Genomic DNA, 13,767 nt, shown 5'->3' on the forward strand with positions numbered 1-13,767 from the left:
ACTCTTCAATATATGTCTATCCATTAAAAATAATAATATATATATATATATATATATATATATATTAAAATATAGCGAGTAACATTATTTTTATATTAGCCTATAATTTATTTTTAGTTTCTTAAACAATATTCAGTTAATACGTTCAAATTTATTAATAATGAAATTTAATTAAATGTTGATGGACTGAATTTAAACGAACATAAAACAAATATATATATAATAATATGCTTAATATGAATTTTTGGAAGTGTCGTCTACGCGCTCACCATATTAACGAGATAAAATATTGTATTCTCACATATAATAAGACACCATTTCAATAATTTTAGATTCGTTTATTTATCTAGATAAATGCTAGAGTTTCGTTTTTCGATAACACAGACGAGAGTTGTTGAGTGAGTTGCCCATTTAATATATCCATCTTATCTATAAATTTCCAAATAAAGTGAGACATGATGAACATAAGATTTCAATTTAGATATCAAATAATTATATAATAATACACTTAACTCGTACTTTGATTAGGGTATTTCAAAAAATTAGTTAGTTATAAAGTAATAATTGACTATAGTGTTAAAGAAAATATTTTTTTTAAAATTAGTACATTCATGAAGTTGCACACAATAATTTAAAATTATATTAATAAAACAATTTAATAACAAATAAAATAAAAAGTTAGACAAAATAATATAATAATATAAATTTATTAAAAAAACAATATAATTTAATTTCTTATTACTGCACCGCCTGAGTAACTAGGGGCGTTAATAATATTTATCCCGTAACAGGCCTGTGATGAATTCCTTCTGTCACCGCCTTCCACGTATAGTAAATGAACCTTCATATTTCCACGTTAGTCCTTCTTTTAGCATCCAAGTCATCTAGTCTCAAAACACTCTATCATTCCCTCCAAAAGTTAACCATGGTTAATATTCATCTCTCAATTTTAACTTAACCATGGTTAAATAAACACAAAGGCGGTTAGTTTCCACTCTCCCAGCACTTTATATAGTGAAACCCTCCCCGCCGGTTAAATAAACAAATCATGATGATCGGAGAAAGAAACCGCTCTAATCTGACGGTCCATAATCATCCTTGGTCCATCTACGATGAACCAGTCGGAGTCGTCGCCGGCGGCGACGACTTCTCTCACTACCTTCTCGGCGATTCTCAGAGGTACGTACCGACGATGAACAATAATCTGGAATTTGAATTTGAATTTGATGAGCTGAGTTGTCAGGAATCAGATCTGTTAATGGATTCATATACATGTGATCAATTTAGAATGTATGAATTCAAGGTTAGAAAGTGTTCACGCGCTCGATCTCATGATTGGACTGAATGTCCATATGTTCATCCTGGAGAGAAAGCTCGTCGTCGTGATCCGAAAAAGTATCATTATTCAGGTACGGCTTGTCCTGATTTTCGTAAAGGTAGTTGTAAGAAAGGAGATGCATGTGAATACTCTCATGGAGTATTCGAATGTTGGTTACATCCTTCTCGTTATCGTACTCAACCATGTAAAGACGGTTCAAACTGTTCACGTCGTATCTGTTTCTTCGCACACTCTCCTGATCAGATTCGTGTAATCAGTCCACGTTCTTACGATTGTTCTCATCGTTTGATGTTTGTTTCATCACCGGAATCTGGTTCGCCGCCGGCGTCGGAATCACCTCCGATGTCGCCGATGATTAATGAAGTGGTGGCTTCTCTCAGGCAGTTACAGCTGAATAAGGTAAAGTCTATGCCTTGTTCTAATTGGGTCGGTTCTACAAGTGGGTTTGGATCTGGATCACCTAGGATGGTTTTAGGACCGGGTTATAGTAGCTTACCGAATTCACCGACTCAGGTACTGACCCGAAGGGGAATTAGGTCTTTTGATATATTGGAGGAAGAACCGATGATGGAAAGGGTTGAATCTGGTAGGGGACTTAGGGCTAGAATGTTTGAGAAACTGAGTAGGGAGAATCCGTTGGATCGGGTTGGTGTTGACCCGAATGTGTATTATCAGGATCCGAATGTTTCATGGATCTAACTTCTAAGATATTGTGAAGCGGGTATGGGTAATAGGATCACAAGTTTGGATTTTTGTGGGGGGTAAAACGGTAAAAAGAATCATCTCGTTTTGTTTTGTATATAGTTGGGGGTGAAGTTTGTTACTAATGGTAAAGTTTGGGGGGTCGAATCGTCTCTTTTTGTGGAGGTTGAATTGGGTTGGTTTTTTGTATAGGCAAAAGAAAGAAAAGGAAGATGTTCTATATTATTATTATTATTATTATTAATAATTATAATTATTATTATTGTTAACTCTTATGTCTTTTTATTTTATTTTATGAAAGTTCTTTACTTATTTCTTATTATTAATCTTCTTTGATATTTATTAAGTATTAATGTAAGAATGGAAGTACTTTGTTTTACATAGTTCAAAATTGAAACAATATTTTAGTTAACTTGTTTGGTTTGGGTTTATTTAAAAAGGTATTTTGAGATTTTATTTGATTAAAAATAAATTTATTTGTATTTAATGTTTAGATTTTATAAAAAGAAAATATGTTATTTTAATGTTTTAATTAATAAATTATTTTTAAATAGTTTTTAGCTTGATTGGTGTTGGTTTGTTGAGGTTCATTAGTAGGTTTGTAAAAAACATTGTTTGATTAAAATGTTGAAATTTTATAAAAATAAATTACAATTAAATCTTGGTAATTACTTTGAGAAAGTGTAGATTCTTATTTATTCTTATTTATTTTAAACTTTAAGTATATTTTGTGATTATTGAGAGACAGGTTTAATAAATAGACGAGTTATTTAGAATAATAATAATTAACATATATTATTATTTTATTTTTTCCAAATCACAAAATAATAAATAATATATATATATATTTTAATTTTGGCGATATCTGTTGCGACTCATGCATGTCTGCCACGTACATTTTAATGCCACGTTAGCGCCGACTTTAAAAGCCAGCTGTGCAGAAATAATTTACATTTAAAAAATATTTATTTATTTATCAAAAAGTTACTTTTTTTTATTATATTTTTTCAATTTACATAAATATACATTTTAACTGTAAAATTGTAAATTAAGTTATTACCTTCTCACAAATTAAGTTAAATACATTATTCTTCTTCCATTTTGATTTCTAATAAGAAAATTTCAAATTGAACTTAATCATTGTGTTATTTCTTAAATTAAATAATAAAAATGGTAAAAAAAGTCTTTTTCAGATAGGTTTTTTAAGTCAATATATTCACTTTTACAGATAACCTATAAATAAAATTTATAAAAAAAGACAAAATAAAAACAAAATAATTAAAAACTTTGAAAGCAGACAAATATGATTAATTAAATATGGAGCTTAATTTAATAAGTGTGAGTGTCACTATTAATATAATATATATATTTTATAATTTCTTATCCCATACGATAACTACAATGTCAATATCAATCCTTTCTTATCATCATTCTCAAACCTCGTGCGTAGAAATAATAAATTAATGGATTGGGCTTTGTTTGATCATGTTTTATTTGAATAATCCTTGATATGAATAAAGATATATAAACATTCCACTGAGGCCGTTAAAATCTTGAAACGAGGTTTACGAGTTTAATTTTAAATAAATTCTTAAATATTTAAAATTTTAAATTTAAGCTAATAAGATTTTTCGATTTTATGAGTTTATAATAATTTAAATATTTTATATCATTTTATATTAAAAAAAATAAAGTTATATTTATAAATTAGAAAAGTTATTTTTTATTGAAGCCCATAAATTCCTTATTCTGTAAAAGTTCGAGGTTCGTTAATTTTTTATTTTGGGTCAAAAAATTAAAATATTGTTTTAAAAAAAATTATTAAAAAAAATATATTTTTAGTATTTTAAAATTAATTATGATAATAATTAATTTTTATGATCCAATTTAAATAAATTTTTTAGATTATTAATAAATCATAATTGATTTAAAAGAAATATTTTTTATAAATTATTTAATTATTAAATTAAAAAATTATTTTTTTAATAAAAGATACTTAAATTGATTTTTAATTTAATATCAATTCAAATATTGATATATGTCTACAAACATAATAATTTTACTAGAGATTCTTTTGGATTTTTGGGTTCGATGTTTGGTTACACTCGAAAAAGAGTTTTCACGCTATATTATTTGTGTCCGTTAAAGAACAGTCTTTTATAAAAGACTTTGACTATATTTTTTTTGGGTGAGAAATTAGTTTTATAACGTTTTATTTAACCATTTATTTTTCAAGTTCTAGACATATACGAGGTCTTCTTTCATTTAAATTGTAGAATAATATTTAAATGCTGGTACATTCGATTTCGGTTGATTTCGATGATTGTTGAGGAGGATACCTTAAAAATATTAGTTTAAGAAGTTAGAATATAAAATTAAATTCAAACATGTATTTATTATAATATTTTTTTATAAAAACATTCTAAGAATATTTAAATTCATTTTTTAGTTTTTGAAATTTTTTAAAAAATACTGTAAGACTTCTAATTATTAAAAAACAATTAGAAATTAAAATTCCTAAACAAATAGACCCTTAGACTGGTATCGGAGTCGTGAATTGGGTCAAATACATGAGGGCCAATTAGGTTTGTTTTAACCCCAAGTCGACGAATATGGGTGACTGTTCAACATAGAGGCTACTTTGGTCGTGCGCTGACCATCGGTCGAAAACCGTGTCTGACTGGTTTTTTCGGTCAAAAATAATGCGAGATCGAAATTTTCGTTTGGAAGTCATGTCTGGCTAAAATCCTTGGCCGAATGCCATGTTTTCGGTCGGAAGCCATGTCTTCGGTCGGAAGCCATGTCTTCGGTTGGAAGACATGTCTGGTGGGTTTTCTTGGTCGAAAACCAAGTTAGGTTGAAGATCATCGGTCGCTCATTAGGTACTGGCTAATTTTCTCAATCGAAAATGGGCTATTGCAAGTTTTTGAAGTCTTAATACAAGCTCCCATCTTTCGATCCGAGGGCATGGGGAGCTTTCTCCATTCATATGGAGCATGTATATCATCTTCCCGTTGTATCATTCAAACGGGAAACGATCAAATCGAGCTTGGACAGATCTTGAGCAAAATTTGGATTTTCAATTTCTAGGTTTTATTTGGTATAAGGAGCTTACCAATAGTTTCCTTATACTTGTTAAACTTGGTTCATACCTTATACTAATTCAAAAGTTGGAATTTTCATTTTTATGAAAATTTTGGTTTTTATCAAACATGTTTCTAACAAATTGGAATTGATCCAAAATTACTCCTAACATCATTTAAAAGATTTTAGGAAGCTTTTTAAACCTCAATTCTTGAGCCAAAGCTTAAGACCAAAAACCCAATTTTGAATTTAAAAAAAATCAAATTTCGTTTTTTTAATTTAGATTGATTTGTTAAAATGTCTTAAGATCGTTTTCAAATAAAAAAATTGAACAATCAAGTAGTTTGAAAGACTAGTTGAATTGAAATGTAAAAATTTCAATTTGAATTCATAAGTTGAATCATAATATGTATTGAAACTTACAATAAGTTGGAGCGCACTCTTGAACTGTTTATGAAGTTTTAAGATGAACTAGAAATGAACCCTAGAGCCTTACACGAAATTTCAAAATTTTTAAGAAAAACTTGAAAAATTTAATGGTGGATACTGTGATAAGTGGATTGGAAGCTTGTGATTCTAATCCTTGGCTTCGTTTTACCTAAGGAGAGCTATTTATAGCCTCCTTAAACCGGTTAAATGATCAAGTGACTTTCAGTCAAAAGGTCATTAATGACTTTTGTTTGTTCTTCACCATTTAATCTTTTAGGACATGTTTGGTCCTATGATTGTAGGAGAAATGATCATCAAATTAGGGTGATTATTTCAGCTTTTGAATCAATAGATTTGGTGGACTAACGCGGGAGTTTCATTTTTGAAAAATCAAAGAATTCGGCTTATCGTTATCCTGTTCGTCGTGAGGATGAAGCCAAGACAATGTTGAAAACGACGTCGTTTGCTTCTTCCGCATTTGAGCGCTGGGGAGGACTTGAAACGACGTCGTTTTTAGCTGATGAGCAGACACCTGGGCGTTTCGCCCGCGTTCCGTTAGCGGTGAGCGCTCCGTGTGCGTTTGGACTAACGACGTTGAAGCGCACATTAGTCGATCCACTGCTGTGCGGAAGCGCTTTCATTTTGTTACAGCAGGCGATGCGACTTGGTATTGTGCATTGGATGAAGTTGAGGCGCTCTTCTAATGGCGACATGAACTGTTACATCCGTTTCTTCTATTTACGGTTGCAATGGATCATAATTATTTTTCAGCCATGAAGCTTGTTTGAAATAAATGTTTCTCTTCTGAATTTATTTTTAACCTATACACATAATATTTAAATAATATTTAAATAATATTTAAATAGACATAAATAATTATTAGGTCTATTTTCTTTTTAATATTTCGAGACTTTATAAATAATTAATTTGAGATTTAAATAGATATAATATTTATCTCAAATTATTTTATTTATTTTAATCTTTATTTTAATTCAATTTTATTTTGACCCTAATTTTAATTATTATTATATTTAAAATAATTATTTAATATTTAACCTAAATTGGGTAAATAAAATATTAGTGATTATAATAGTGTGATTTATTTATTATTTAATTAATTTTATATTTAAATATTTAAATTTTTAGAAATAATTAATATTTAAAATATTTAATTATATATATATATAAAATAAATAATAATATATAAATAATAAATTTTTTTCTTCAAATTAAACATTTACAATTTCAAGCTCTCGATTTTAAGAGTCTTATATCCCACTATTAAATTTATTTCAATATAATTCAAATCATCAGTCAAACATATAAAAAAAATTATTAAAAAAAATCGTATTTAATGAAATATTTAAATAAATTTATTATTTTAATAAATAATTTACAGGATCCACTTAAGCTTTATATTAATACACTCTTTGAACTAAATCTAGCTAGTTTGGAAGCATTTTTATAGAGTTGCAATTGAATTTGAACAATTGAACATTATTAAATTTATTTGAAAACACTTTTTTTTTTTAAGTATCTAATTAAATGTCTAAAAAAAAATCAAATGATTACAATTTATATTCAAACATTTATTGTGACATAGTGGACTTTATTAATATTTCATGTTTTTTAAAAGAAATGTTATTAGTCAAATCGTCTTTATCTAAAATAGTTTGTGCTCTTATTCTTTTTCTAATTATTATTTTAGATAAGTTGTTTATGTTCATTTGGATGCAGATTAAACAATTTGGTTCATAAATTATGTGATACACATACATTTAAAAACACTCAATTGAATAATATTACTAATTATGTATAATCTGTTGGATCAGTTTAATTTAAAAATAAAACTCATAGTATTAGCAGTTAGGGCATAAAAAGCCTTTAAAAGATTCTTTAACCACTGGCACTAATTTAGAAAATTAATAAAATAAGTCAATAAACTAATTATCATTAAACCCACTAACATACAATAAGATACAACACGTGAACATAGATTTAGTATTTACTAAAAACTTATATATCTTATCCATAACACATTCAATTAAGCCCAAAAAGTATGATAAAAACAAATAATATTAGTTCCATTAATCATACAAAAGAAAATACTTAATTAAAATACTCAAAAGTCAACTCAATAAATAGAATTACTTCTATTAATCATAAACTAATTATGCATGTAATAAAAAAACATCAAAAGTCTATGATTCAATTTCCACTCAAAATGCTGTAATGAATAACACTAATTATGCATGTCACATTCCATCTAGAGCACAAGAAATCATCCTACTTTCCTATTTATTTTCAAGCATGCTCCTTTGACAAATGACCATAATTAGCCTTTTTGTATGAACAAAATTATGGTAAATACATGACTTGTAATAAAAAAATACACAAAAACAAATCTATCTAACTAGGACCACTTATAGCATCATTGTCATTGGTAAACACTTCGGTCGAACTATTCGATACATATAGTAAGAACTACTTACGACTCGTCGATTGGGATTGAGACGAAGAATCCAACCCATGACATGGAATCATTTCCATTGAAAACACTCCTTAAGTTTTGTTAAAACAAAAGACATTGATTCTCTTGGAATGGATGACGATCTTGTGCATATCAGGGCTAATTCTAAATATTTCAAACTTGAGTTGATGTCGTGTAAGGATTTGTATCTCCCAAATCCGACCAGCTTGAAACAATCTGTAAAAATGCAAGAAAGAAGAACACAAGAAGACGCAGATTTATAGTGGTTCACTCAAATTGAGCTACATCCACTTCATCCATCACTAGATTTCACTATGAAGAAGAAGGAATATAAAGTTTTTGCCTCACATTTTATCTCTCTAGAATTCTGTCTTTTCAATGTAAACCCTTAATAATCACATATTTATAGGGTAAACATTCAGGTAATAAACCTAAATAACTTTGGTCAGACCCAAGCTCAAAACCAAAAAGAAAACCCAATAAACTCTAATTAACAATGTAGAGTTTATTATAAGTGTAGGCTCCATAACTCAACAATCTCCCACTTTGAGACTAACTTCATCATCTCTCGATCGGTGGCGGCTTTCCATCCGATGTCTTAACGAAGAAGACCAACTGAAGTTGCACACAACTTCAGTTTCTCATTTGTCACAGCTTTCATCAACATATCAGCTGAATTCTTACTCCCGGGAATCTTCTCAAGAGCTAATACTCCATCTTATAAAGCTGACCGGATGAAATGATAACAAACCTGTATATGCTTCGTCCTTCCATGATAAACAAGATTCTTTGCCAAATGAATGACACTCTAATTGTCGCATCGTAACACACTTCCCTTGTAGTCTTGACCCAATTCTCGCAAAAAAGGTTGTAACCATATCATCTCCTTAGCAGCCTCTGTCACAGCAACATACCCTGCCTCACAACTAGAAAGAGCAACAATCTTCTGCAATTTTGAAACCCAACTAATTGCAGTACCTCCCTGAGTATAAATTGTACCCTATTGTGCTCTTCCTACTATCAACATCACCACCATTGTCAGCATCAGCATATCCTTCCAAACCCATATTAGACTTTCGAAAACACAAAGCTAGACCCGTACTTCCTCTTAAGTATTGTAGTATCCACTTTACTACTTTCTAATGTTGTCTACCCGGGTTGCTCATGAACATGCTAACAACTCCCACTGCATGTGCTATGTCTGGTCTTGTGCAAACCATCGCATACATAATACAACCAATGACAAAGGCATACAGAACAATGACCATATAATTTTTCTCCTCCTCTGTTGAAGGCGACTGATCTTTAGATAGTTTAAAGTGACTAGCTAAGGGGGTAGTAACTGGTTTTGCAATACAAGTTAAACCTGCTAAGAACTTTCTTCACATATTCTTCTTGTGAAAGCTTGAGAACTTCTTCATCCCTAAAAATTCTCATCCCAAGGATTTGTTTTGCAGCACCCAAATTCTTCATTGCAAAATTTTCAAACAACTCTTTCTTGAGCTTATTAATCTCATACAAGCTTTCTCCAGCAATCAACATGTCATCAACGTAGAGGAGTAGAATAATGTACGATTTATCAAACCTCTTAATATAGCAGCAATGATCAGCTTCACACCTCAGAAAATTGTTACTTTTCATGAAGCTATCAAACTTCTTGTACCATTGCCTTGGAGCCTGTTTCAAGCCATACATACTTTTTTGAATCTTACACACAAGCTCATCTTTTCATTTGATTTCAAATCCTTCTGGTTGTCGCATGTAAATCTCTTCATCTAAATCACCATGAAGAAAAGCAGTTTTGACATCCATTTGTTGAAGATAAAGGTCTTCTTTCACAACCAAACTCAAAATAGTTCTGATTGCCATCAATTTAACTACTGGAGAGAAGATCTCATTGTAGTCAATACCTTCTTTCTGTTGAAATCCTTTTACAACCAACATTGCCTTGTACTTCATGGTTTTATCATGTTCTTCTTTAATCCTAAAGATCCATTTATTATGAAGTTCTTTCTTTCCCTTTGGTAGTTCAGTGAGCTCCCAAGTTTGATTCAACGTCAAAGAGTCCATCTCATCTTTCATTGCAGACTCCCACTTAATCGATTCATTAGATTGTATTGCTTCCTCATAGCATTTATGTTCACCTCTATCTGTCAACAAGATATAGTTCAGAGATGGAGATCACCTCTCAACTAGTTTTCGATTCCTTGACGATCTTCTCAACTGTATAACTGGTGTTTGCTGATTTGTCTTTGGGGCCACGTTCTCAACGATTTCATCTTCAACAACACACTGGTCTTCTTCGACAGTCGGTATATATTCAGTTGAAAATTCTCTCAAATCGACTGTACCAGTCTCTTTCAATTTGGAATCACCATCTGATGTCTTCCCAACACAATCTTTGTAGAGAACCTGTTCATTGAAGATAACATTTCTGCTACGAATGATCTTCCGATTTTGATTATCCCAAAAACGATAACCAAACTCAATATCATCATAACCAATGAAAAAACATTTATTAGACTTTGGATCAAGCTTGCTCCTATCACATTCATTAATATGAACATATGATAAACAACCAAACACTTTCAAATAAGAAATGTTTACCTTTTTATTGTTCCAGGCTTCTTCAGGAATTCTGAATTCAAGAGGAACAGAGGGTCCCCTATTTATCAAATAGGCAGCAATATTGATAGCTTCTTCCCAGAAGGTTTTAGGCAGCTCTGCATGCAATCTCATGCTTCTAGCACGCTCGTTCAATGTTCGATTCATTCGTTCAGCTACTCCATTCTCTTGAGGCGTTCGGGGAACAGTCTTCACCATACTGATCCCATTCACATCACAATACTCTTTGAAATCTGAATTGATATATTCACCTCCATTGTCGGATCTCAAGCACTTAACTTTCTGATTTGTTTTATTTCAACCAAAGCCTTCCATTTCTTGAAAATAGCAAATACTTCAGACTTGTGCTTCATAAAATATACCTATACATTTCTGGTCGAATCATCTATAAACGTCACATAGTATTGTGATCCACCAATAGAAGAAATATGTGCAGGTCCCTACACATCAGTGTGTACCAACTCTAGTATTTCTTTCTTGAGCTCCTTCCCAATCTTTAAGAAACTCACCCGTTTCTATTTTCCAAAAATACAGTTTTCACATAACTGATGTTCAAAAGACTTCACTTATGGAATCTGTCCATTCTTCAAAATAATTTTCATTCTTTTTTCGCTCATATGGCCCAACCTGCAATGCCACAACTCACTATTCTTTGAGTCATCAACTACAACAACTGTTTCTCTGCAAGTTGAAGTCGTGTATAACGTTCCAGTTTTGTGACCTCGAGCAACAACTATTGCTCCTTTAGTCACCTTCCATGCACCATTTCCATAACTGAAATTGTGACCTTCTTCATCAAGTTGTATAACAGAAATCAGATTGCGCATTAAACCTAGAATGTGTCTCACCTTATTAATCTTCCAAATAGAACCATTTGCCATCTTCAATTTGATGTCCCCATACCAACAATATCTAGTGGCTCACCATCTGCGAGATAAACTTTCCCACAGTTTCCAGCCACATAATTCTCCATTAATTCTTTGTGGACAGTGGTGTGGAAAGACGCTTCCGAGTCCAAAACCCATGAATCTATCGGGGGGCTATCAACAGAAAGAAGTAATGCATTAGTGACAATTTCTATAACAACGTTGGCTGCATCATTTTTATCATCACTGTTTCTCTTTGGTGCTTTGCAGTTCCTCTTCAAATGACCATGTTTACCACAATTCCAGCACTCAAATGTTCGCCCAGACTTGAACTGACTTCTCTTGCTCATTGACATAAATCTGCTCTTACCTCGGTTGAAATTTCTATCATTACCTCTGCCCTTGTTTTCTACATTCAGAGCAGAGCCTTTGACCGTTTCACCAGAATCAATTTTACGAACCTCTTCAGCAAGAATACGATCTTTAACTTCAACAAATTTCAGTTTAGCATTTCCAACTGAATTACTAATTGCTGCCCTCATAGGTTCCCAACTATTTGGCAGAGATGCTAACAAAATCAGGGCACTAACTTCATCCCCCAAATCAATCTCAACAGATAACAATTGATTCACAATTATATTGAATTCATTCAAATGAGTAGTGACAGAAGTACCATCAACCATTCTTAAGTAAAAAAGTCTTTTCATTATGTGTACATTGTTGTTAGTAGATGGTTTCTCATACATATCAGAAAGAGCTTTCATCAGACCCTTGGTGGTCTTCTCCTTTGCTACATTGTGAGCAACCGTCTTGGCTAGCGTCAATCAGACAACTCCCAAAACCTGTCTATCAAGGAGTTTCCATTCAACTTCATCCATCTTCTCTGGTTTCTCACTCAAAGGAACATGAAGTTTCTTTCCAAAGAGATAATCTTCAATCTGCATTCTCCAGAAGGCATAATCTGTCCCATCGAATCTTCCAATCCCATGTCATATACTGTTCTCACTTGCCATTGTTTCCAATGCTCAAATCTAGCATAGCTGCTCTGATACCAGTTCTTAGGATTTGTATCTCCCAAATCCGACCAGCTTGAAACAATCTGTAAAAATGCAAGAAAGAAGAACACAAGAAGACACAGATTTATAGTGGTTCACTCAAATTGAGCTACATCCACTTCAACCACCACCAAATTTTACTATGAAGAAAAAGAAGGAATACAAAGTTTTTGCCTCACACTTTATCTTTCTAGAATTCTGTCTTTTCAATGTAAACCCTTAATAATCACATATTTATAGGGTAAACATTCAGGTAATAAACCTAAATAACTTTGGTTAGGCCCAAACCCAAAACCAAAAAGAAAACCCATTAAACTCTAATTAACAATGTAGAGTTTATTATAAGTGTAGGCTCCATAACTCAACATGTTGTACCTACATCCCAACCGTTGATCTACCAAATCATTTATATATACTCTTTTGAGCATCGATCGAACCCATTATACTATGTGTATGATATCTTCTAGGATTTGTTGTGTTATGATGATGTGTTTTCCTATTATCAATTCTAACAGAACTATACAAAACTGTATACATTGTTCTTGTCGGTTAGGGTTAGGTTATGCATTATGTAGTACTCAGGATGAAGATATCCTCGAGTGTCCATAACAATAACAACTATCGATACATGAGTTAATTCTTCCCTCAGTGTGATAGCCCTCGAGAGACCGAAATTCGCTATTTTCGCATCCATATTATCACTTAAGAGAATGTTTGTTGATTTCGCATCTCAATAATTGTGATGGGAAAATATATTATTTAAAATATAACACTTTCCCAATTAATTGAGTATAAGAGATGAACAAAATATAATGAAATTGAAGCGACAATGCAAGACAAGTTTTAGCGTGAAAACCTCTATAAATCGAGAGTAAAACCACAGGACTTGTATAAGCCACTTAACAATCCACTATCATCGACACTGTTACAAGAAATGTTTCACTCTTGATACAACCAAACTAGAGTCTAATCAATTGTATCAAGATTACTTAACAATATTTACAAATAACAACAAAGAACAAAAAGAGAAAGATCAACCAATCATACAAATTCTACAATTCTGGTTGTTCGTTGGACTGACTTAGAAGCCTCAGAAAATAAATTTTCATTGTTTAGAATGTAACCTTAGAAATAACCAACAACCTGTAAAAATTTGAAGACGATTAAACAGTGCAA

The 13,767-nt window shown here is 31.4% G+C and overlaps 1 protein-coding gene across 1 annotated transcript; it reads left to right on the forward strand.

Annotated features, from left to right (window-relative positions):
- The first annotated feature begins 1,048 nt into the window (after positions 1–1,048).
- LOC124942397 (zinc finger CCCH domain-containing protein 20-like) lies at positions 1,049–2,278 on the forward strand. The gene has a single exon (XM_047482899.1). It carries the CDS (start codon positions 1,049–1,051, stop codon positions 2,036–2,038), a length of 990 nt encoding a protein of 329 aa, XP_047338855.1. The 3' UTR covers positions 2,039–2,278.
- The last annotated feature ends 11,489 nt before the right edge of the window (positions 2,279–13,767 follow it).

The sequence above is a fragment of the Impatiens glandulifera genome, chromosome 6 (assembly GCF_907164915.1).
Source record: "Impatiens glandulifera chromosome 6, dImpGla2.1, whole genome shotgun sequence".
In the NCBI taxonomy this organism is placed as follows: domain Eukaryota; kingdom Viridiplantae; phylum Streptophyta; class Magnoliopsida; order Ericales; family Balsaminaceae; genus Impatiens; species Impatiens glandulifera.

Coding starts and splice junctions, on each gene's coding strand:
- LOC124942397 (XM_047482899.1), top strand. CDS start 1,049: ATGATGATCGGAGAAAGAAACCGCTCTAATCTGACGGTCCATAATCAT.